Source organism: Panulirus ornatus, chromosome 5 (genome assembly GCF_036320965.1).
Source record: "Panulirus ornatus isolate Po-2019 chromosome 5, ASM3632096v1, whole genome shotgun sequence".
Lineage (NCBI taxonomy): Eukaryota > Metazoa > Arthropoda > Malacostraca > Decapoda > Palinuridae > Panulirus > Panulirus ornatus.
The window spans coordinates 1,991,792-2,016,103 of record NC_092228.1 but is presented as its reverse complement, the minus strand read 5'-3'; the positions used below and the strand labels follow the sequence as shown (position 1 = coordinate 2,016,103).

The window sequence follows — 24,312 nt, the reverse complement described above, 5'->3', positions numbered from 1 at the left end:
AGACAGCGACGAAGCAAAATAATAAATAATAATACAGTCTTCTTTCTTTTTCTTTCATACTATTCGCCATTTCCCACGTCAGCAAGGTAGCGTTAAGAACAGAAGACTGGGCCTTTGAGAGAATATCCTCTTCTGGCCCCCTTCTCTGTTCCTTCATTGGAAAAAAAAAAAAAAAAAAAACAAGAGGGGAGGATTTCCAGCCCCCCGCTCCCTTCCCTTTTAGTCACCTTCTACGACACGCAGGGAATACGTGGGAAGTATTCTTTCCCCCGTATCCCCAGGGATATATATATATATATATATATATATATATATATATATATATATATACAGTAAATGTTAAGAATTTTATATACATTGTGTCATAGAAAATGTAGATAACAAAAGACAGTAAAAACTAGTTTAAGGGTAGGGGAGTTTTCTTTACAAGGGTAAATAACGTGTTTCTAGAGTCGGTCTAGTATCACACATACTTGAGCCACCTTAACAAAAGGTGGACTGCTTAATACTTCCTTCCACAGATCTAGTTTGTAGTTTATTGTCAGTTGATTAATTGTTTCATAGATGTAATAAGCTTAAACTTCCCACTTTTTGTATATGGAGCTTTGGTCTAGATGTAATTACCTAAATTTGCAGGTCCACACAGAATTGAGGAAGGTTGAAAATACAAGTCGACTTACAGTGTCATTCTGTTACCCAATTAACTCATTTTCTTGAATATCTTCGATTAGTATTTTCACAATGGATTTTAATGTTAATGACCACTAACCATTCTCTGACACAACCATTTACATTTTCTAATTTTTTTTTCAGTATTTTCATGCTGCAAATTTCCAACTGACGACTCTCACATGACTATATATATATATATATATATATATATATATATATATATATATATATATATATATATAGATATATTTTTTTTGCTATGTCGCTGTCTCCCGCATTTGCGAGGTAGCGCAAGGAAACAGACGAAAGAAATGGCCCAACCAACCCCCATACACATGTATATACATACGTCCACACACGCAAATATACATACCTACACAGCTTTCCATGGTTTACCCCAGACGCTTCACATGCCCTGATTCAATCCACTGACAGCACGTCAACCCCGGTATACCACATCGATCCAATTCACTCTATTCCTTGCCCTCCTTTCACCCTCCTGCATGTTCAGGCCCCGATCACACAAAAATCTTTTTCACTCCATCTTTCCACCTCCAATTTGGTCTCCCACTTCTCCTCGTTCTCTCCACCTCCGACACATATATCCTCTTGGTCAATCTTTCCTCACTCATTCTCTCCATGTGCCCAAACCATTTCAAAACACCCTCTTCTGCTTTCTCAACCACGCTCTTTTTATTTCCACACATCTCTCTTACCCTTACGTTACTTACTCGATCAAACCACCTCACACCACACATTGTCCTCAAACATCTCATTTCCAGCACATCCATCCTCCTGTGCACAACTCTATCCATAGCGCACGCCTCGCAACCATACAACATTGTTGGAACCACTATTCCTTCAAACATACCCATTTTTGCTTTCCGAGATAATGTTCTCGACTTCCACACATTCTTCAAGGCTCCCAGGATTTTCGCCCCCTCCCCACCCTATGATCCACTTCTGCTTCCATGGTTCCATCCGCTGCCAGATCCACTCCCAGATATCTAAAACACTTTACTTCCTCCAGTTTTTCTCCATTCAAACTTACCTCCCAATTGACTTGACCCTCAACCCTACTGTACCTAATAACCTTCCTCTCATTCACATTTCCTCTTAACTTTCTTCTTTCACACACTTTACCAAACTCAGTCACCAGCTTCTGCAGTTTCTCACATGAATCAGCCACCAGCGCTGTATCATCAGCGAACAACAACTGACTCATTTCCCAGGCTCTCTCATCCCCAACAGACTTCATACTTGCCCCTCTTTCCAAAACTCTTGCATTCACCTCCCTAACAACCCCATCCATAAACAAATTAAACAACCATGGAGACATCACACACCCCTGCCACAAACCTACATTCAATGAGAACCAATCACTTTCCTCTCTTCCTACATGTACACATGCCTTACATCCTCGATAAAAACTTTTCACTGCTTCTAACAACTTGCCTCCCACACCATATATTCTTAATACCTTCCACAGAGCATCTCTATCAACTCTATCATATGCCTTCTCCAGATCCATAAATGCTACATACAAAACCATTTGCTTTTCTAAGTATTTCTCACATACATTCTTCAAAGCAAACACCTGATCCACACATCCTCTACCACTTCTGAAACCACACTGCTCTTCCCCAATCTGATGCTCTGTACATGCCTTCACCCTCTCAATCAATACCCTCCCATATAATTTACCAGGAATACTCAACAAACTTATACCTCTGTAATTTGAGCACTCACTCTTATCCCCTTTGCCTTTGTACAATGGCACTATGCACGCATTCCGCCAATGCGGAATATATATATATATATATATATATATATATATATATATATATATATATATATATATATATATATATATATATTATCCCTGGGGATAGGGGATTAAGAATACTTCCCACGTATTTCCTGCGTGTCGTAGAAGGCGACTAAAAGGGGAGGGAGCGGGGGCCTGGAAATCCTCCCCTCTCGTTTTTTCTTAATTTTCCAAAAGAAGGAACAGAAGGGGCCAGGTGAGGATATTCCGAAAAAGGCCCAGTCCTCTGTTCTTAACGCTACCTCGCTAATGCGGGAAATGGCGAATAGTTTAAAAAAAAAAAAAAATATATATATATATATATATATATTTGGGCACATGGAGAGAATGAGTGAGGAAAGATTGACCAAGAGGATATATGTGTCGGAGGTGGAGGAAACGAGGAGAAGAGGGAGACCAAATTGGAGGTGGAAAGATGGAGTGAAAAAGATTTTGTGTGATCGGGGCCTGAACATGCAGGAGGGTGAAAGGAGGGCAAGGAATAGAGTGAATTGGAGCCATGTGGTATACAGGGGTTGACGTGCTGTCAGTGGATTGAATCAAGGCATGTGAAGCGTCTGGGGTAAACCATGGAAAGCTGTGTAGGTATGTATATTTGCGTGTGTGGACGTGTGTATGTACATGTGTATGGGGGGGGGGGTTGGGCCATTTCTTTCGTCTGTTTCCTTGCGCTACCTCGCAAACGCGGGAGACAGCGACAAAGTATAAAAAAAAAAAAAAAAAAAAATATATATATATATATATATACATTATCCCTGGGGATAGGGGAGAAAGAATACTTCCCACGTATTCCCTGCGTGTCGTAGAAGGCAACTAAAAGGGGAGGGAGCCGGGGGCTGTAAATCCTCCCCTCGTTTTTTTTTTAGTTTTCCAAAAGAAGGAACAGAGAAGGGGGCCAGGTGAGGATATTCCCTCAGAGGCCCAGTCCTCTGTTCTTAACGCTACCTTACTAATGCGGGAAAAGGCGAATAGTTTGAAAAAGAATATATATATATATATATATATATATATATATATATATATATTTTTTTTTTTTTTCTTTTTTTTGCTTTGTCGCTGTCTCCAGCGTTTGCGAGGTAGCGCAAGGAAACAGACGAAAGAAATGGCCCAACCCACCCCCATACACATGTATATACATACGTCCACACACGCAAATATACATACCTACACAGCTTTCTATGGTTTACCCCAGACGCTTCACATGCCTTGATTCAATCCACTGACAGCACGTCAACCCCGGTATACCACATCGCTCCAATTCACTCTATTCCTTGCCCTCCTTTCACCCTCCTGCATGTTCAGGCCCCGATCACACAAAATCTTTTTCACTCCATCTTTCCACCTCCAATTTGGTCTCCCTCTTCTCCTCGTTCCCTCCACCTCCGACACATATATCCTCTTGGTCAATCTTTCCTCACTCATTCTCTCCATGTGACCAAACCATTTCAAAACACCCTCTTCTGCTCTCTCAACCACGCTCTTTTTATTTCCACACATCTCTCTTACCCTTACGTTACTTACTCGATCAAACCACCTCACACCACACATTGTCCTCAAACATCTCATTTCCAGCACATCCATCCTCCTGCGCACAACTCTATCCATAGTCCACGCCTCGCAACCATACAACATTGTTGGAACCACTATTCCTTCAAACACACCCATTTTTGCTTTCCGAGATAATGTTCTCGACTTCCACACATTCTTCAAGGCTCCCAGAATTTTCGCTCCCTCCCCCACCCTATGATCCACTTCCACTTCCATGTTTCCATCCGCTGCCAGATCCACTCCCAGATATCTAAAACACTTCACTTCCTCCAGTTTTTCTCCATTCAAACTCACCTCCCAATTGACTTGACCCTCAACCCTACTGTACCTAATAACCTTGCTCTTATTCACATTTACTCTTAACTTTCTTCTTTCACACACTTTACCAAACTCAGTCACCAGCTTCTGCAGTTTCTCACATGAATCAGCCACCAGCGCTGTATCATCAGCGAACAACAACTGACTCACTTCCCAAGTTCTCTCATCCCCAACAGACTTCATACTTGCCCCTCTTTCCAAAACTCTTGCATTCACCTCCCTAACAACCCCATCCATAAACAAATTAAACAACCATGGAGACATCACACACCCCTGCCGCAAACCTACATTTACTGAGAACCAATCACTTTCCTCTCTTCCTACACGTACACATACCTTACATCCTCGATAAAAACTTTTCACTGCTTCTAACAACTTGCCTCCCACACCATATATTCTTAATACCTTCCACAGAGCATCTCTATCAACTCTATCATATGCCTTCTCCAGATCCATAAATGCTACATACAAATCCATTTGTCTGATGACAGAGTGGCAGATATAGGGTGTTTGGGTCGAGGTGGTGTGCAAAGTGAGAGGGTTAGGGAAAATGATTTGGTAAACAGAGAAGAGGTAGTAAAAGCTTTGCGGAAGATGAAAGCCGGCAAGGCAGCAGGTTTGGATGGTATTGCAGTGGAATTTATTAAAAAAGGGGGTGACTGTATTGTTGACTGGTTGGTAAGGTTATTTAATGTATGTATGACTCATGGTGAGGTGCCTGAGGATTGGCGGAATGCGTGCATAGTGCCATTGTACAAAGGCAAAGGGGATAAGAGTGAGTGCTCAAATTACAGAGGTATAAGTTTGTTGAGTATTCCTGGTAAATTATATGGGAGGGTATTGATTGAGAGGGTGAAGGCATGTACAGAGCATCAGATTGGGGAAGAGCAGTGTGGTTTCAGAAGTGGTAGAGGATGTGTGGATCAGGTGTTTGCTTTGAAGAATGTATGTGAGAAATACTTAGAAAAGCAAATGGATTTGTATGTAGCATTTATGGATCTGGAGAAGGCATATGATAGAGTTGATAGAGATGCTCTGTGGAAGGTATTAAGAATATATGGTGTGGGAGGCAAGTTGTTAGAAGCAGTGAAAAGTTTTTATCGAGGATGTAAGGCATGTGTACGTGTAGGAAGAGAGGAAAGTGATTGGTTCTCAGTGAATGTAGGTTTGCGGCAGGGGTGTGTGATGTCTCCATGGTTGTTTAATTTGTTTATGGATGGGGGTGTTAGGGAGGTAAATGCAAGAGTCTTGGAAAGAGGGGCAAGTATGAAGTCTGTTGGGGATGAGAGAGCTTGGGAAGTGAGTCAGTTGTTGTTCGCTGATGATACAGCGCTGGTGGCGGATTCATGTGAGAAACTGCAGAAGCTGGTGACTGAGTTTGGTAAAGTGTGTGGAAGAAGAAAGTTAAGAGTAAATGTGAATAAGAGCAAGGTTATTAGGTACAGTAGGGTTGAGGGTCAAGTCAATTGGGAGGTGAGTTTGAATGGAGAAAAACTGGAGGAAGTGAAGTGTTTTAGATATCTGGGAGTGGATCTGTCAGCGGATGGAACCATGGAAGCGGAAGTGGATCATAGGGTGGGGGAGGGGGCGAAAATTTTGGGAGCCTTGAAAAATGTGTGGAAGTCGAGAACATTATCCCGGAAAGCAAAAATGGGTATGTTTGAAGGAATAGTGGTTCCAACAATGTTGTATGGTTGCGAGGCGTGGGCTATGGATAGAGTTGTGCACAGGAGGATGGATGTGCTGGAAATGAGATGTTTGAGGACAATGTGTGGTGTGAGGTGGTTTGATCGAGTAACGTGGGGGTAAGAGAGATGTGTGGAAATAAAAAGAGCGTGGTTGAGAGAGCAGAAGAGGGTGTTTTGAAATGGTTTGGGCACATGGAGAGAATGAGTGAGGAAAGATTGACCAAGAGGATATATGTGTCGGAGGTGGAGGGAACGAGGAGAAGAGGGAGACCAAATTGGAGGTGGAAAGATGGAGTGAAAAGGATTTTGTGTGATCGGGGCCTGAACATGCAGGAGGGTGAAAGGAGGGCAAGGAATAGAGTGAATTGGAGCGATGTGGTATACAGGGGTTGACGTGCTGTCAGTGGATTGAATCAAGGCATGTGAAGCGTCCGGGGTAAACCATGGAAAGCTGTGTAGGTATGTATATTTGCGTGTGTGGACGTGTGTATGTACATGTGTATGGGGGGGGGGGGTTGGGCCATTTCTTTCGTCTGTTTCCTTGCGCTACCTCGCAAACGCGGGAGACAGCGACAAAGTATAAAAAAAAAAAAAAAAAAATCCATTTGCTTTTCTAAGTATTTCTCACATACATTCTTCAAAGCAAACACCTGATCCACACATCCTCTACCACTTCTGAAACCACACTGCTCTTCCCCAATCTGATGCTCTGTACATGCCTTCACCCTCTCAATCAATACCCTCCCATATAATTTGCCAGGAATACTCAACAAACTTATACCTCTGTAATTTGAGCACTCACTCTTATCCCCTTTGCCTTTGTACAATGGCACTATGCATGCATTCCGCCAATCCTCAGGCACCTCACCATGAGTCATACATACATTAAATAACCTTACCAACCAGTCAACAATACAGTCACCCACTTTTTTAATAAATTCCACTGCAATACCATCCAAACCTTGTGCCTTGCCGGCTTTCATCTTCCGCAAAGCTTTTACTACCTCTTCTCTGTTTACCAAATCATTTTCCCTAACCCTCGCACTTTGCACACCACCTCGACCAAAACACCCTATATCTGCCACTCTATCATCAAACACATTCAACAAACCTTCAAAATACTCACTCCATCTCCTTCTCACATCACCACTACTTGTTATCACCTCCCCATTTGCGCCCTTCACTGAAGTTCCCATTTGCTCCCTTGTCTTACGCACTTTATTTACCTCCTTCCAGAACATCTTTTTATTCTCCCTAAAATTTAATGATACTCTCTCACTCCAACTCTCATTTGCCCTTTTTTTCACCTCTTGCACCTTTCTCTTGACCTCCTGTCTCTTTCTTTTATATGTCTCCCACTCAATTTCATTTTTTCCCTGCAAAAATCGTCCAAATGCCTCTCTCTTCTCTTTCACTAATACTCTTACTTCTTCATCCCACCACTCACTACCCTTTCTAATCAACCCACCTCCCACTCTTCTCATGCCACAAGCATCTTTTGCACAATCCATCACTGATTTCCTAAATACATCCCATTCCTCCCCCACTCCCCTTACTTCCATTGTTCTCACCTTTTTCCATTCTGTACTCAGTCTCTCCTGGTACTTCCTCACACAAGTCTCCTTCCCAAGCTCACTTACTCTCACCACCCTCTTCACCCCAACATTCACTCTTCTTTTCTGGAAACCCATACAAATCTTCACCTTAGCCTCCACAAGATAATGATCAGACATCCCCCCAGTTGCACCTCTCAGCACATTAACATCCAAAAGTCTCTCTTTCGCGCGCCTGTCAATTAACACGTAATCCAATAATGCTCTCTGGCCATCTCTCCTACTTACATAAGTATACTTATGTATTTCTCACTTTTTAAACCAGGTATTCCCAATCATCAGTCCTTTTTCAGCACATAAATCTACAAGCTCTTCACCATTTCCATTTACAACACTGAACACCCCATGTATACCAATTATTCCCTCAACTGCCACATTACTCACCTTTGCATTCAAATCACCCAACACTATAACCCGGTCTCGTGCATCAAAACCACTAACACACTCATTCAGCTGCTCCCAAAACACTTGCCTCTCATGATCTTTCTTCTCATGCCCAGGTGCATATGCACCAATAATCACCCATCTCTCTCCATCAACTTTCAGTTTTACCCATATTAATCGAGAATTTACTTTCTTACATTCTATCACATACTTCCACAACTCCTGTTTCAGGAGTACTGCTACTCCTTCCCTTGCTCTTGTCCTCTCACTAACCCCTGACTTTACTCTGTTCTGGGGAACAGAATATATATATATATATATATATATATTTTTTCTTTCTTTCATACTATTCGCCATTTCCCGCATTAGCAAGGTAGCGTTAAGAACAGAGGACTGGGCCTCTGAGGGAATATCCTCACCTGGCCTCGTTCTCTGTTCCTTCTTTTGGAAAAAAAAAAAAAAAAAAAAAAAAAACGAGAGGGGAGGATTTCCAGCCCCCCGCTCCCTCCCCTTTTAGTCGCCTTCTACGACACGCAGGGAATACGTGGGAAGTATTCTTTCTCCCCTATCCCCAGGGATAATATATATATATATATATATATATATATATATTTTTTTTTTTTTTCATACTATTCGCCATTTCCCGCGATAGCGAGGTAGCGTTAAGAACAGAGGACTGGGCCTTTGAGGGAATATCCTCACCTGGCCCTCTTCTCTGTTCCTTCTTTTGGAAAATTAAAAAAAAAAAACGAGAGGGGAGGATTTCCAGCCCCCCGCTCCCTTCCCTTTTAGTCGCCTTCTACGACACGCAGGGAATACGTGGGAAGTATTCTTTCTCCCCTATCCCCTATATATATATATTATATATATATATATATATATATATATATATATATATATATATTATCCCTGGGGATAGGGAGAAAGAATACTTCCCACGTATTCCCTGCGTGTCGTAGAAGGCGACTAAAAGGGGAGGGAGCGGGTGGCTGGAAATCCTCCCCTCTCGTTTTTTTTTTTTTAATTTTCCAAAAGAAGGAACAGAGAAGGGGGCCAGGTGAGGATATTCCCTCTAAGGCCCAGTCCTCTGTTCTTAACGCTACCTCGCTAATGCGGGAAATGGCGAATAGTATGAAAGAAAGAAAAAAGATATATATATATATATATATATATATATATATATATATATATATATGGCTGATTCATGTGAGAAACTGCAGAAGCTGGTGACTGAGTTTGGTAAAGTGTGTGGAAGAAGAAAGTTAAGAGTAAATGTGAATAAGAGCAAGGTTATTAGGTACAGTAGGGTTGAGGGTCAAGTCAATTGGGAGGTGAGTTTGAATGGAGAAAAACTGGAGGAAGTGAAGTGTTTTAGATATCTGGGAGTGGATCTGGCAGCGGATGGAACCATGCAAGCGGAAGTGGATCATAGGGTGGGGGAGGGGGCGAAAATTCTGGGGGCCTTGAAGAATGTGTGGAAGTCGAGAACATTATCTCGGAAAGCAAAAATGGGTATGTTTGAAGGAATAGTGGTTCCAACAATGTTGTATGGCTGCGAGGCGTGGGCTATGGATAGAGTTGTGCGCAGGAGGATGGATGTGCTGGAAATGAGATGTTTGAGGACAATGTGTGGTGTGAGGTGGTTTGATCGAGTGAGTAACGTAAGGGTAAGAGAGATGTGTGGAAATAAAAAGAGCGTGGTTGAGAGAGCAGAAGAGGGTGTTTTGAAGTGGTTTGGGCACATGGAGAGGATGAGTGAGGAAAGATTGACCAAGAGGATATATGTGTCGGAGGTGGAGGGAGCAAGGAGAAGAGGGAGACCAAATTGGAGGTGGAAAGATGGAGTGAAAAAGATTTTGTGTGATTGGGGCCTGAACATGCAGGAGGGTGAAAGGAGGGCAAGGAATAGAGTGAATTGGAGCGATGTGGTATACCGGGGTTGACGTGCTGTCAGTGGATTGAATCAAGGCATGTGAAGCGTCTGGGGTAAACCATGGAAAGCTGTGTAGGTATGTATATTTGCGTGTGTGGACGTATGTATATACATGTGTATGGGGGGGGGGTTGGGCCATTTCTTTCGTCTGTTTCCTTGCGCTACCTCGCAAACGCGGGAGACAGCGACAAAGTATAAAAAAAAAAAAAATATATATATATATTATCCCTGGGGATAGGGGAGAAAGAATACTTCCCACGTATTCCCTGCGTGTCGTAGAAGGCGACTAAAAGGGGAGGGAGTGGGGGCTGGAAATCCTCCCCTCTCAATTTTTTTTAATTTTCCAAAAGAAGGAACAGAGAAAGGGGCCAGGTGAGGATATTCCCTCAGTGGCCCAGTTCTCTGTTCTTAACGCTACCTCGCTAATGCGGGAAATGGCGAATAGTTTAAAAAAAAAAAATATATATATATATATATATATATATATATATATATATATATATATATATATATATAGTTTGAAAAAAAAAAAAAAAAATATATATATATATACACAAGGACAGTTTCATACTTGCCTTCCGTTTCTAACAATAGCAAGGTAGCACCAGCACCAGAGGATTAGCCCCATTTGCTCATTAGCTATGATGTGTAATGTATAATACACTGAAACCTGAGACCCCTATCCACAACAAGGCCACACAGACCTTCCCATGGTTTCCCTTCACTGCTTTGTATGCTTTAGTGTAGTCCAGTGACAGCACATTTCCCCCTGTATACCACATCCTTCCAATCCACTTTATACCATGCATGCCTTTCATCCTCCTGCATGTTCAGGTCCCAACCGCTCAAAATCCTTTCTCCTCCATTCTTTCATCTCCAATTTGGTATCCCCTTCTCCTCGTCCCTCCACTTCTGACACAAATATCCTCTTTGTCACCCTCTCTTCAGTCATTCTCTCCATATGTCCAAACCATTTCAGCCCACCCTCTTCAGCTCTCTCAATCACTCTTTTTATTACCATACCTCTTTCTTACCCTTTCATTACATATACCTCTCTCTTACCCTTTCAATCAAACCACCTCACTCCACATGTCCTCAAACATTTCATTTCCAACACATCTACCCTCCTCAGCACAGCATACCTATAGCCCATGCCTTGCATCCATATAATATTACTGGAACTACTGTGCCTTCGAACATACCCAGTTTTTGCTTTTTCAGATAGCTTCTCTTTCCAAACATTCTTCAGTGCTCCCAGAACCTTCATCCTCTCATCCATCCTATGATCCACTTCCAATTCCATGGTTCCATTCACGTCCATATCCATTCCCAGGTAACTAACACTCCTCTTTCTCCAAAGTTTTCTCCATTCAAAGCTTAATAACCTTGCTTTTATAACACATTTACTCTCAACTTCCTCCTTTCACACACACTTCCAAACTCAGTCACCAACTTCTGCAGTCTCACTCAAACCTGCCAACAGTGCTATATCATCAGCAAACAACTGACTCACTTCCCAGGCCCTCTCATCCCCACAGATTGACTGCCAAAGGGGTCCCTTCCACCTTTATGTGCTCGGTGTCTTCACTCACTAATGTTTCTCCAAGGAGGATGGCTTCTGATGGGTATATGTGTGGTGGGTTGGCATTTAAGAATGTATTGGGAGGTTGGAAATATGTTGCTTATCAAATCATTCAGTGTATGTGTTTTGTCAGTGTTATATTTCTGGGAGCCTTGAAGAATGTGTGGAAGTCGAGAACATTATCTCGGAAAGCAAAAATGGGTATGTTTGAAGGAATAGTGGTTCCAACAATGTTGTATGGTTGCGAGGCGTGGACTATGGATAGAGTTGTGCGCAGGAGGATGGATGTGCTGGAAATGAGATGTTTGAGGACAATGTGTGGTGTGAGGTGGTTTCATCGAGTAAGTAACGTAAGGGTAAGAGAGATGTGAGGAAATGAAAAGAGCGTGGTTGAGAGAGCAGAAGAGGGTGTTTTGAAATGGTTTGGTCACATGGAGAGAATGAGTGAGGAAAGATTGACCAAGAGGATATATGTGTCGGAGGTGGAGGGAACGAGGAGAAGAGGGAGACCAAATTGGAGGTGGAAAGATGGAGTGAAAAAGATTTTGTGTGATCGGGGCCTGAACATGCAGGAGGGTGAAAGGAGGGCAAAGAATAGAGTGAATTGGAGCGATGTGGTATACCTGGGTTGACGTGCTGTCAGTGGGTTGAATCAAGGCATGTGTATGGGGGTGGGTTGGGTCATTTCTTTCGTCTGTTTCCTTGCGCTACCTCGCAAACGCGGGAGACAGCAAAAAAAAAAAAAAAAAAAAAAAAAAAAAATTTGTTGAGGGTAGAGAGGACCTTTGAGCATAGGCCACTGAAGAGTGAGGCAAGTGTAAGCTTTTTACTTGGAGCTTGACAGTTAGTTATGAAGTGGTTTGGGTGGGAGGGGCCTAGTTATACTGCATAGAACTGAGGACTGTCCATGCTGAAGTTGGACTGTATTGGGAGAATCTTTGTTTCATTGTGTAAGTGTCGAGTTTGTGGTTCCTAGGCAGCTGTTGATTATTCTGAGTGCATTATTTTGTGTGGTTTGCAGCATTTTACATTTACTTCTGACAGGATGGAAGACCCGGCAGATGAGGCATAGTTTAAAGAAAAGATGAACTGTTTGTGTAGCATGCTGAAGGATTCTTTTCCTTGCTTAAATCTGGAGCCAGTTAGCTCTGAGGATATTTAGGTTGTGTGTTGCTTCTGTGTTGATGTTTTTGGTGTAGGGAGTGAATGTCAAGTGCTTGTCATAAGTGATAACTAGAATGGTTGGTGCTCTGTTCAATGAAAGTGGCTGTCTGTTCAAGGCGACTGGAAGGTGCGAGAGAGCTTCATGTCTCTCTTTGGATACAAAACTTCTTTGGAGATTCAGACATTCTGTTCTAGGTTAGCCAAAGTTCCTACTGTGTAATGCAATACTGCATGTATATTATTATTACTTTGGTATCAGGGTGTTGTTTTGTTACTGTGAGGTCATCTGCTTATGAAAGGACTTTCATGTTGTGGCTTTCTTATGGTAATGTGAGGCCATGAAGGAAGAGATTGAAGAGGGAGAAAGAACTGCACCTTGTGGTACTCCATTGTATAGAGTATGTGTGTTTTTGAGAAGAAGCTATTGTAAGTGACTCTACCATGGTGGCTAGCAAAGCCTGTATATTTGCATGTACAGACATAGGTGTTACAGGAGTCTGCATGTGGTTACATCACTTATGAAAACTCACTTTCAATGAGGTTGTATCATTATCAATGGACAAAAAGAGTAAAGTCTTTTAAATAAACTTTTCACTCTAAAGGAGTCATTTCCATGCTCCTGATTATACATCCCTACGACCTCTTTAACAGGGCTCCTGCAGCTTTGAGGCTGCTCTCTACTCAGAGGCAAGTAGATTATGGATGTGGTCAACTTCTTGTGGAATACAAAAGCCTCACAAAAGGAGAGTACTATAATGATTTTTAAAAGTGAAGAATCAGAAGTCGGATACTAAGTTAAAAATACATGTGCACATTCCTTTGAATCAGCTCTAATTATGAGGACTTTGGTACTTGAATACTATTGTATCAATTATATAATTTACTTTATTGCCCTCCACATGAAGATGCACCCACCTCCAAGAAATTCTTTTAGTTTTCTAGAGTGACTGAACTATTTTTTGATTATTGCATGATATAAGCAGCACCCTTTGTAATTATTCTGAACCCAATATTTAACCATTTCAATGCTATGGATGTCACCTGATGCCTTATGCAGCAAGGTGCCACTGGCATTAATCCAAGGACATAACTTCCCAACAAAAGTTGAAATCAGCATGAACTGTAGGTTTTGTTGGCTGGCAAGAGATAGCAACCCAAACAAAGAATGGGTAATGTGAGCTAACTAGAGGCTCAGTAACCTACTTGTGACCATGGTGCATGGTCACATGCCTTTTTTGGTATCCAATGGATCTCTGGTGCCCAGTGTTGCCCACAGGCTTAGCTAATCTGCTAAATACTGAATTTTCCCCTAATTGAGAATTCTAACTTCTTAACTCATTAAAAAAACATAATGTTGATAGTGTTTTCTAAACCAAATTATACAAATAGATAAATGTATGAGTTTTTAATCAAACCTAAATTTGGCCATTCTGGTAAATTATGAGCTTTTTCCAAACCAAGAATGGCCACATCTTGATTCATACGAAGAATGTTATGGCTTTTATAATTTTCTTGTCACACAGAGACCACAGAAAATTAATTGTTCACCAAAAGGGTTAACTACTGGGGCAGTTTAATAACAAATTAAGATGGTACACTACACTGCTCAAAAAATAAGGAATATTGATAACAAAAAGTTTTTCCTCATTAACACTGCCAGTTCACCCTTTCTGATGATGTGGGATCTACTTCTACAGAAACTGGTGATCTATTCATTATATTCATATGCTTCTTACATAATAATATATGTCTCTCCCAAAATTAGTCATCTTTTGAGTAATTAAAATTCTATAACATAAGTGCAGTACAATGACATTATATGCACTTTCAGAGTAAATAAACAAAACATACATAGTTTATACACTTAAATTCACATTATAGTAACTAGGTCTTATGGATGTTTAAATGGCACAAACAACAGATCCTACATACATATATTTAAACCGTTAGTAACAGACCTCATAGATAGTTAAACAATACTGAGGAAGGACTTGTACAACTTAAAAAAAATTTAATTTTTCAACAAGTTAGTTTAATTCATAAATATAATTCTGAATGAAGAAATAAAGCCAATTCCTCTATCTATCTATATCTCTCATGTCTGTTCCTTCCAAAAACTCCCTCAAGGGGTTAGACATGGCAAAAGTCTCCATAACTGAATTCCAATGGCACTTCCCTAGCCTTTAGTACCTCATCCTTAACAGGCCAGTGGCACTGGACAACTCTAGTGCAGTGTTTCTTGCTCATATTAAAGAGATTCTGGCAAAGTTATGGATCAGTTCTTGTTCCTTAATTGTGTGAAAGGACGACTGACAGGTATGCAAGCTCAAACTCCAGCAGTCCCACCCCACTGCACCCCTACCATAGCTTATGGTATTTGTTATCCTTAAGCAGATCCTCTTAGGCATTTAGTTAGCGCCTAGTCGGGAATTCAAAGGATAAAGCCATTCCTTTTCTTACATAATCTGTTCTCCCACTTAGAAATTCAGCTACAACACTTCACTGGATGATGTTTCCCATGGTCACATTTAGCAAAAAGAGTGACCATTTAGCAAAAAGAGTATACAAATTAAAGACAACAGACAATCATAACACTTTTTAATGATAAACTTATATCATTATAACTTCAATTATGGATTATTACTTTTAGCTGAATGTGACATTACTTTCAGTCCAAAAAGGTTAAGTGGTGGCATAAGAGATTTTGTGACAAAGATTCAAGTCTCAGTAAGGCAAGTTTTATCCAAAATTGTGAAAGTAAGCCTTACTTTTTTATCAGAACCAAGATCCAAAATCACTGACGATCTCACTCACTGCAATCCTTCATTTTGCTGACAAACACTCTTTTGTTGTTAAGAGAATATGTTTTAACTAATCCTTTGTTTCTCCCATTAAACAGTTTCAATTTGTATGTTGGGAGATGAATAGGATGCGAATCATTGCAAACTGGATTTGTTTATTGAAACCTGTTTGTACAGAAGTTATAATAAATCATTGTACATATGCAACCTTTCAGTTATATCCTCAATTTTGGTTGGTAAGTCAGTTATAGATCTGAAACATGCAAAAATGTTAAGTCAGTAATACGAGAATGTGACTATAATAAGTTGATGCAAATAACAATAACTACTGCAACAGCACTAACAATCTCTGAGTACAATAACTGTAAAATAGAATATGTTTACTGCACTTCTTAATGAAGTCCAAATTCTAATAACAAGACGTATACATACAAAGAAGGAAGTTGGAAATGGTGATTAGGATGAATAAACCAATGAGTGGAACTATATTAGCATAAAAGCAACAAATTTGCAAAATTACCAAAATCCAGTTAATGAACTTTTGTCAAAATGCACAATCACAATTACACAAAATGTTAATCTACCTTTCCGTTTATTCATGTCCAAATCACCTTGAAAAGGTAACACAAAACTTCACCTACCTATGGTTATGGTACAAATGAAAAAGTATAATCTCATTAATAAAAAAGTAAACCTCTCTACAAAGAAGGCCATCTGTCCCTGCTACTAAGTGTAGTAGAGCCTCGAAGCTGCCAAGGCCACTGGGCCACATAGACAGGGATCCTGGGGTTACATAATAGAAAAATTAAGGTAGTACATCAACAGGCCAGGGAAATAATCTTCAGAAAGAGAGCCTTCAGCCATTTATGAGATGAAATCAGGGAAGAGATTAGCTTGGCAAGAAAACAGGCCAGGTAAAAAAGTATCATGAGTTTTCTGTCACTCCAGTGCCTGTGATAAAAAATGTGGAGCAAAATGCCCATTTTCCTAAAGATCACGGAATATCTTTGTTAGACCGAGGAAAACATTAAAAGCAATAGCAAAATGTAATGGAAATATTTTTGGACATGACTATACAGCAATCAAACGTAAAAAACCATCAGTACCAAATGGACCCTAAAACAAGTTCAACTTTCATGTATGCCTAAATTAGCCATTAGACACTGCATTCCCTTTAAAGAATATCAAACATTAATTGTGAGAAAAAATACTTTCAACAGAGACCAAGTAACCCTATCCCTCAACTGTAAGGCCAGATGACCATAACCTATGTATATTCAAGATCTGTTAATAAAATCATGAATAGCCCATCAGCCAAAATCTGTCCAAAAGCAAATAAATGTTTCCCATTTATATAATTCCCAGTGGAGCTCCATAAATCAAGGTTTCTTAATTTTATGGTAAAGTTTTGCAGATAATTAGACCAAGGACTTAAACAAATCTCATCTTGAATGAGATTGGGAAGCTCCAACTTTCCTTTGAAAGAAACTGTCTCAAGCTACCCTATACAGAGTAGCAAACAATGTCAAATCCCATAGCCAAAGGTATCTGTCATGCACTTACATATATGGGGCAACAGTATCAGTGGCTTTATTCTTGTCAAGAAATACACTAAGACAAACTCTAAAAAGCTGATTCACTTAAAAAGATGAGGATTCTTCAGAATCTCCAAAAAAGGTTGAAAGACATTCAAACAGATAGGTATTGCCTCACAGCGAAAAGCTCCATCATTTAGAAAATAATGTTAAGTTTTTCAAAGCTTTCTCCTACCCATTCATTTTAGAAAAGATTAAATACTTTTTTCATACATGCTCACCATTTCCCATACGAGCAAGGTAGCGACAAGAAGAGATGACAGCCTTAAGAGGGACGATTCCTCACTTGGCTCTTGGCTCTGTTCCTTCTTTTGAAAAGTAATACAGGAAGGGAAGATTTACAGCCTACCACTCCCACTCCTCTTGGTCATCTTTTACAAAACATGGAATACCGTGTGTGGGCAGCATTCTTTCTCTCGCAACCCCAGGGATACTGCAAAAAGATATTTATTCATTTATCATACTTGATCGTTTCCTGCAACAGCAAGTACAATAATAAATAACATATCTTTCTGCAGTACTCCTGGGGATGCAGGAGAAAGAATGTAAAAGATGACCAAGAGGAGGAGGAGCAGTAGGCTGGAAATTCTCCCATCCTGTATTACTTTTCAAAAGAAGGAACAGAGCCAAAAGCCAAGTGATGAATTTTCCTTCTATGGCTCGGTCATCTGTTCTTGTTGCTACCTTGCTCATGCAAAAAGATGTAATACAAATATTTCCAATCCCAAAATTTTATATTAAAATCCCTCCTTGATGGAAATGTTTCTCTTGGAATTTGAAGAATCTTGCAAGGGAAATGGGATGTCTACAAAAGCCTCTTGCAACAAGGTTCTTCTACCCTTTTTGGGGCAACTAGAGTCACTGAACCTAGAAACTCATTTAGTATGAGAATAAATTTCTGAAGGCTCTTTATCAAAGGAAAAAGACTGAAGATTAGAGCCCGAGCAGTCAATCCTAAGGTCACAGTACTAACCCCCGATTGTCTTAGAGTTCAACATCTGAGATGCACATATTGTTTAAAACCCCATAAATACAAAATGGATATATCATCATCTCACTCTGGCAGGTTTCTAAATACACTAGCACAATACTCTTGTGCCATTTCCAATACTCTCTATGTACCTATTCAAACAATTCTCTTCCTACAACTCCAATATCAAATATCTATTAATGCACTTAATTTTTTTTTTTATTTATATATTTTGCTTTGTCGCTGTCTCCTGCATTAGCTTCTGCAGTTTCTCACATGAATCAGCCACCAGCGCTGTATCATCAGCGAACAACAACTGACTCACTTCCCAAGCTCTCTCATCCACAACAGACTTCATACTTGCCCCTCTTTCCAAAACTCTTGCATTTACCTCCCTAACAACCCCATCCATAAACAAATTAAACAACCATGGAGACATCACACACCCCTGCCGCAAACCTACATTCACTGAGAACCAATCACTTTCCTCTCTTCCTACACGTACACATGCCTTACATCCTCGATAAAAACTTTTCACTGCTTCTAACAACTTGCCTCCCACACCATATATTCTTAATACCTTGTATGGGAGGGTATTGATTGAGAGGGTGAAGGCATGTACAGAGCATCAGATTGGGGAAGTGCAGTTTGGTTTCAGAAGTGGTAGAGGATGTGTGGATGAGGTGTTTGCTTTGAAGAATGTATGTGAGAAATACTTAGAAAAGCAAATGGATTTGTATGTAGCATCTATGGATCTGGAGAAAGCATATGATAGAGTTGATAGAGATGCTCTGTAGAAGGTATTAAGAATATATGGTGTGGGAGGCAAGTTGTTAGAAGCAGTGAAAAGTTTTTATCGAGGATGTAAGGCATGTGTACGTGTAGGAAGAGAGGAAAGTGATTGGTTCTCAGTGAATGTAGGTTTGAGGCAGGGGTGTGTGATGTCTTCATGGTTGTTTAATTTGTTTATGGATGGGGTTGTTAGGGAGGTGAATGAAGGAGTTTTGGAAAGAGGGGCAAGTCTGCAGTCTGTTGTGGATGAGAGAGCTTGGGAAGTGAGTCAGTTGTGTTCGCTGATGATACAGCGCTGGTGGCTGATTCATATGAGAAACTGCAGAAGCTGGTCACTGAGTTTGGTAAAGTGTGTGAAAGAAGAAAGTTAAGAGTAAATGTGAATAAGAGCAAGGTTATTATGTACAGTAGGGTTGAGGGTCAAGTCAATTGGGAGGTAAGTTTGAATGGAGGAAAACTGGAGGAAGTAAAGTGTTTTAGATATCTGGGAGTGGATCTGGCAGCGGATGGAACCATGGAAGTGGAAGTGAATCATAGGGTGGGGAGGGGGCGAAAATCCTGGGAGCCTTGAAGAACGTGTGGAAGTCGAGAACATTATCTCGGAAAGCAAAAATGGGTATGTTTGAAGGAATAGTGGTTCCAACAATATTGTATGGTTGCGAGGCGTGGGCTATGGATAGAGTTGTGCGCAGGAGGGTGGATGTGCTGGAAATGAGATGTTTGAGGACAATGTGTGGTGTGAGGTGGTTTGATCGAGTAAGTAACGTAAGGGTAAGAGAGACGTGTGGAAATAAAAAGAGCATGGTTGAGAGAGCAGAAGAGGGTGTTTTGAAATGGTTTGGGCACATGGAGAGAATGAGTGAGGAAAGATTGACCAAGAGGATATGTGTGTCGGAGGTGGAGGGAACGAGGAGAAGTGGGAGACCAAATTGGAGGTGGAAAGATGGAGTGAAAAAGATTTTGTGTGATCGGGGCCTGAACATGCAGGAGGGTGAAAGGAGGGCAAGGAATAGAGTGAATTGGATCGATGTATTATACCGGGGTTGACGTGCTGTCAGTGGATTGAATCAGGGTATGTGAAGCGTCTGGGGTAAACCATGGAAAGCTGTGTAGGTATGTATATTTGCGTGTGTGGACGTATGTATATACATGTGTATGGGGGTGGGTTGGGCCATTTCTTTCGTCTGTTTCCTTGCGCTACCTCGCAAACGCGGGAGACAACAACATAGCAAAAAAAAAAATATATATATATATTATCCCTGGGGATAGGGGAGAAAGAATACTTCCCACGTATTCCCTGCGTGTCGTAGAAGGCGACTAAAAGGGAAGGGAGAGGGGGGCTGGAAATCCTCCCCTCTTGTTTTTAATTTTCCAAAAGAAGGAACAGAGAAGGGGGCCAAGTGAGGATATTCCCTCAAAGGCTCATTCCTCTGTTCTTGGCGCTACCTCGCTGATGCGGGAAGTGGCGAATAGTATGAAGAAAAAAAAAAAAAAAATATATATATATATATATATATATATATATATATATATATATATATATATATATATATATTGCTCATATACATATATACACTTGTACATATTCATATTTGCCTTCATCCATTCCTGGTATCACCCTGCCCCACAAGGAACAGCATCACCATACCCTATGTCAGCAAGGTAGCACAAGATGAATGACAAAGAAAGGCCACATCTGCTCACATTCATACCCGAGTTGTCATGAGCAATGCACTGAAATCACAGCTCCCCTGTCCACATCCAGGCCCCACAGACCCTCCCTGTCACGGTTTACCCCAGACATTTCACATGACCTGGTTCTCTCCATTGACAGCACATCGACCCCAATATACCACATCGTTCTCGTTAACTCTATTCCTTGCACGCTTTTCACCCTCCTGTATGTTTAAGCCCCAATCACTCAAAATCTTTTTCACTCCATCCTTCTACCTCCAATTTGGTCTCCACTTCTTGTTCCCTCCACCTCTGACTCATATATCCCCTTTGTTTCTGGATAGGGTGGTGAGGGAGATAAATTCCAGGTTCTGTAGACTGGCTCTTAAAAGTTGCAAGATTAAGTATAAAAAAGATGAAAGAAGGAAGAGAATTCCACAGTTCAGCTGTTCCACGAGAGAGGAAAGTATTGTACGTCAATCCTGGAATGGCCATTTTCCACACACAAAATGTGGGAAGCTGCAGCCACATGTGCGATTCAGGTACAAGCCTTGATGGCAGGGACACTAGCACACATCTCATGAAAGCAGTGGCCAAACTGACATGCAGAACAGAGAAATGTTAACAAAACTGAAGAATACAAAAAGGTATGGTTGAAAAGAAGTGATGCTTCAAGCATTACATCAGATGCAGGGTTTCTAAATCCACTCTCACCAACAGAAAGGTGGGAGAACCATCCCAATATGAGAAATATACCCCATATGAGAGCAAATAAAACCAGTTTAGACATGAAATGCAGTACCAGCTCAAAATAAAGATAATTATGGCACTTATATAACCTAGCTTTTGGAAAGCAGATTTTGTGACAGCAGATGTGGTAGTAGTAGGTAGACAGGCTATGGCCAGTGAGGTACATTACCAATACTACCTGCCTGGGTATCAAAAGGGTTAGTGATGGCTGTGTAGTGAGCCAGTGTGGAAAGAATGCCAGCAGTCTATGTATGAGTGAGACAGAAAATACTGACAAATATCTGGATCAAAGGAGTGCCGCTTGACAACCACTGAAGTGCTGGCTCACTACACAGCTGACATTAATCCTCCAGATAACCAAGCAAGGAGTACTGGCAATATGCCCCCCCTGGTTGGTGACCAAGCACAGTCCTCTATCTCAGTTTGAGTTTAATACATTAATATCCTTGTCAGCCAGCAGATGATTAAGCTCATTTGCAAATTTGAATTTGGAACGAGTACATGTAACATTATTGATATAAATCAAAAGTAAAACTGAGCATAAGGCAGATCTTTGCAGTACTCCTTAATATACATTTTTTAGATCAGACTATTTAGTGTCACAAAATACTGTTTGTCTCCCATCACTTGTAAAGCTGTGAAACAACTCAAATGATATACCTCTAACTCCAACATCTCTTACTTTATCAAGTAATATATCATAGTTTAAGAAATTAAAAACTTTGGAGAGATCTATAAAAACAAATGCAACTTTTAATTTTTCTTTTAAATACTTATAATTACTTATAATTACTCGTTTTTTTTTTGATTTTCCAAAAGAAGGAACAGAGAACGAGGCCAGGTGAGGATATTCCCTCAGAGGCCCAGTCCTCTGTTCTTAACGCTACCTTGCTAACGCGGGAAATGGCGAATAGTATGAAAGAAAATTACTAATAAAGTGCAATAATGGAGACAGTGAATCAATTTTGACAAAATCTAAACTAATTATTAGATACATTGTTTTTTCAAGAAATATAATAATTCATAAAACCCAAAGCTAAGTGTAAACAATGTTTAAAGCCACAAAGGATATACTTCAGATCCACAAATCCACTTCATGTCTATCATTCCTTTCTCTAAAAACTTGTCCTTTCACAGACAATACAGAATACTAATAGCATAAGTAATTCAGAATAACATATATCTCACTATTTTAAAGACATGATGAGCAATGTTAAAATCACTTCATCAGTGCATTTGTGTGTTAAATCTTTAGTCTTTGTCTTACACAAAGGCTAAATTTCAACATCAAATATCATTAGTTTACCTTACTTCATAGACATTAATAGTATTCAAGCTAATCATGATTACTATTGGTTTTACACATAAAACACCAGCTTCAGAGTAATCAGAAATATATTAGTTGTACTAAATGTTATTGTCATAAGTGTAACGGAATTATTATGTTTTTGAGAAGTCTTACACCACATCAGGTTATTTCATTCAATGAGAAATATTTTTCAAATCAGATTTCTATCATAAAAGTATGTAGACCATAGTACTCCATACTCAGAATCAGTATTACTCCATATTACATTATACTAATTAGACTTCTATTATATGAGTATATGGGCCATTTGTGTTCATGTTCAGAATCTGTCTAGCACCATATACTCCACATTTTACATTCCCACTAGATACCTCTTCTACAGCAGTTCGAATTCCATGGCAGACTTTATGGTAAAGTGCTTCCCCTAGTGTTTTGTCGACATTCATATGATACTGCATGGATTTACCTTTTAGCTTTCCCCCTAATGTGGCTTGGGGAATAATGAGGACATCACCTTGAATGTCACATATAGAGACATGTCGACCATCATCATTCTCACTGAGACGTACATTGATTACGTGTTTTGTCAGTTTTTCAACTGTTTCTTCTGTTGCTTTGTCAAGGAAACACACAAATACCACAATACCTCTACCAACCTAAAAAAGGAAGAAAAAAGAGATAAGCATCAAATCAATCAATATCTAAGAGTACTACATCAATCGATATCTAAAAGTGTATGTGTGTCTGTTTCCAGCAATAACATCAAACTCATGGGATTGTACTTTGTACACTCATCAGTATTATCATGGCTAATCAGTTCAAGGAAAAGTTAACGAGAAAAAAGGGATATACACTACATCGTCCCTTGCTTTTACAAAAAAATCATGAACATGCTGAGTATTATACTTAACACTCAACATGTTCATAATGTATTGTACAAATTTTTTTCCAAAGGGCAAATAGTATTTTCTATCATAAAGACTTCAAAGATTCTATGAAGCTACATACTGCACTAAGAGATGTATGTCTTTTACTGTGAAAAACCTATTCTTAGGCCCAATGTTTCATGAGGTGGAGCATCTCTAAGCTCCTAAGGGTTAAAAACATCATAACCCTCAGTACTTATGGTGACCAATCACCATCCTCTACTCAGTAACTTCGACTGATAGTATAAATCTGCCTCTTACTGCTAAAAACACATACATCATCATCATCATCATGGGACCAGAAAGTTTTTTTGAAAGGGGAAAAAAGGTAACATAAAACAAGAAAACAATGTTCACAAGGCACCACCCAAGGGCAAACCAGTTTTTCACTCTCCAGAACTTTGATTTCTCACCTAGGATAGATTATCCTGTGAGCCTTAAAAGGATACCAACATGGAGGAAGCAGGTTAAAGAAAAAAAAAAATGCAAAAAAAGGATCCAGTGTGCTATAATAAGAACTTTAAGAGACCACTGTTTCTGATTATCTCCAAGGAAAGATACCTAAGAAAAGCAAAGGTGAAGACTACCACCCCAAAATCATGGATTCTGACAAACTTGGCTGGGCCAACAACAAGTCTCTTAGTCCAGGGGATGTTCCTTGCAGAGAAAGGTTTTATGAACCCTGTATATAAAAAGGCACTCCCTCAGTACACCCAAGTGATTGGGCCTAAGAAATGAAATTCTCTTGCTATAGCCTTCCAAGAA

At 40.1% G+C, this 24,312-nt stretch overlaps 1 protein-coding gene across 11 annotated transcripts in view; it reads right to left on the bottom strand.

Annotated features, from left to right (window-relative positions):
- The window catches only part of LOC139747180 (D-aminoacyl-tRNA deacylase 2-like), a 258,158-nt gene that overhangs the window by 224,223 nt on the left and 9,623 nt on the right, over nucleotides 1-24,312 (bottom strand). For 5 of the 11 annotated variants that reach the window (XR_011712334.1, XM_071659184.1, XM_071659208.1 and 2 more), the window contains exon 3: nucleotides 23,088-23,277. The exons of 2 other annotated variants lie outside the window; for them this stretch is intronic. Coding sequence is in view for 8 of the 9 variants with exons in the window: in XM_071659184.1 (XP_071515285.1) it covers nucleotides 23,088-23,277 (190 nt within the window). In the remaining variant the exon portion in view is untranslated. Of the gene's footprint in view, nucleotides 1-14,120; nucleotides 17,560-17,883; nucleotides 23,278-24,312 lie in introns of those variants that run through there. 4 more of the 11 variants (XM_071659167.1, XM_071659175.1, XM_071659229.1 and 1 more) reach the window with 3 other exon arrangements.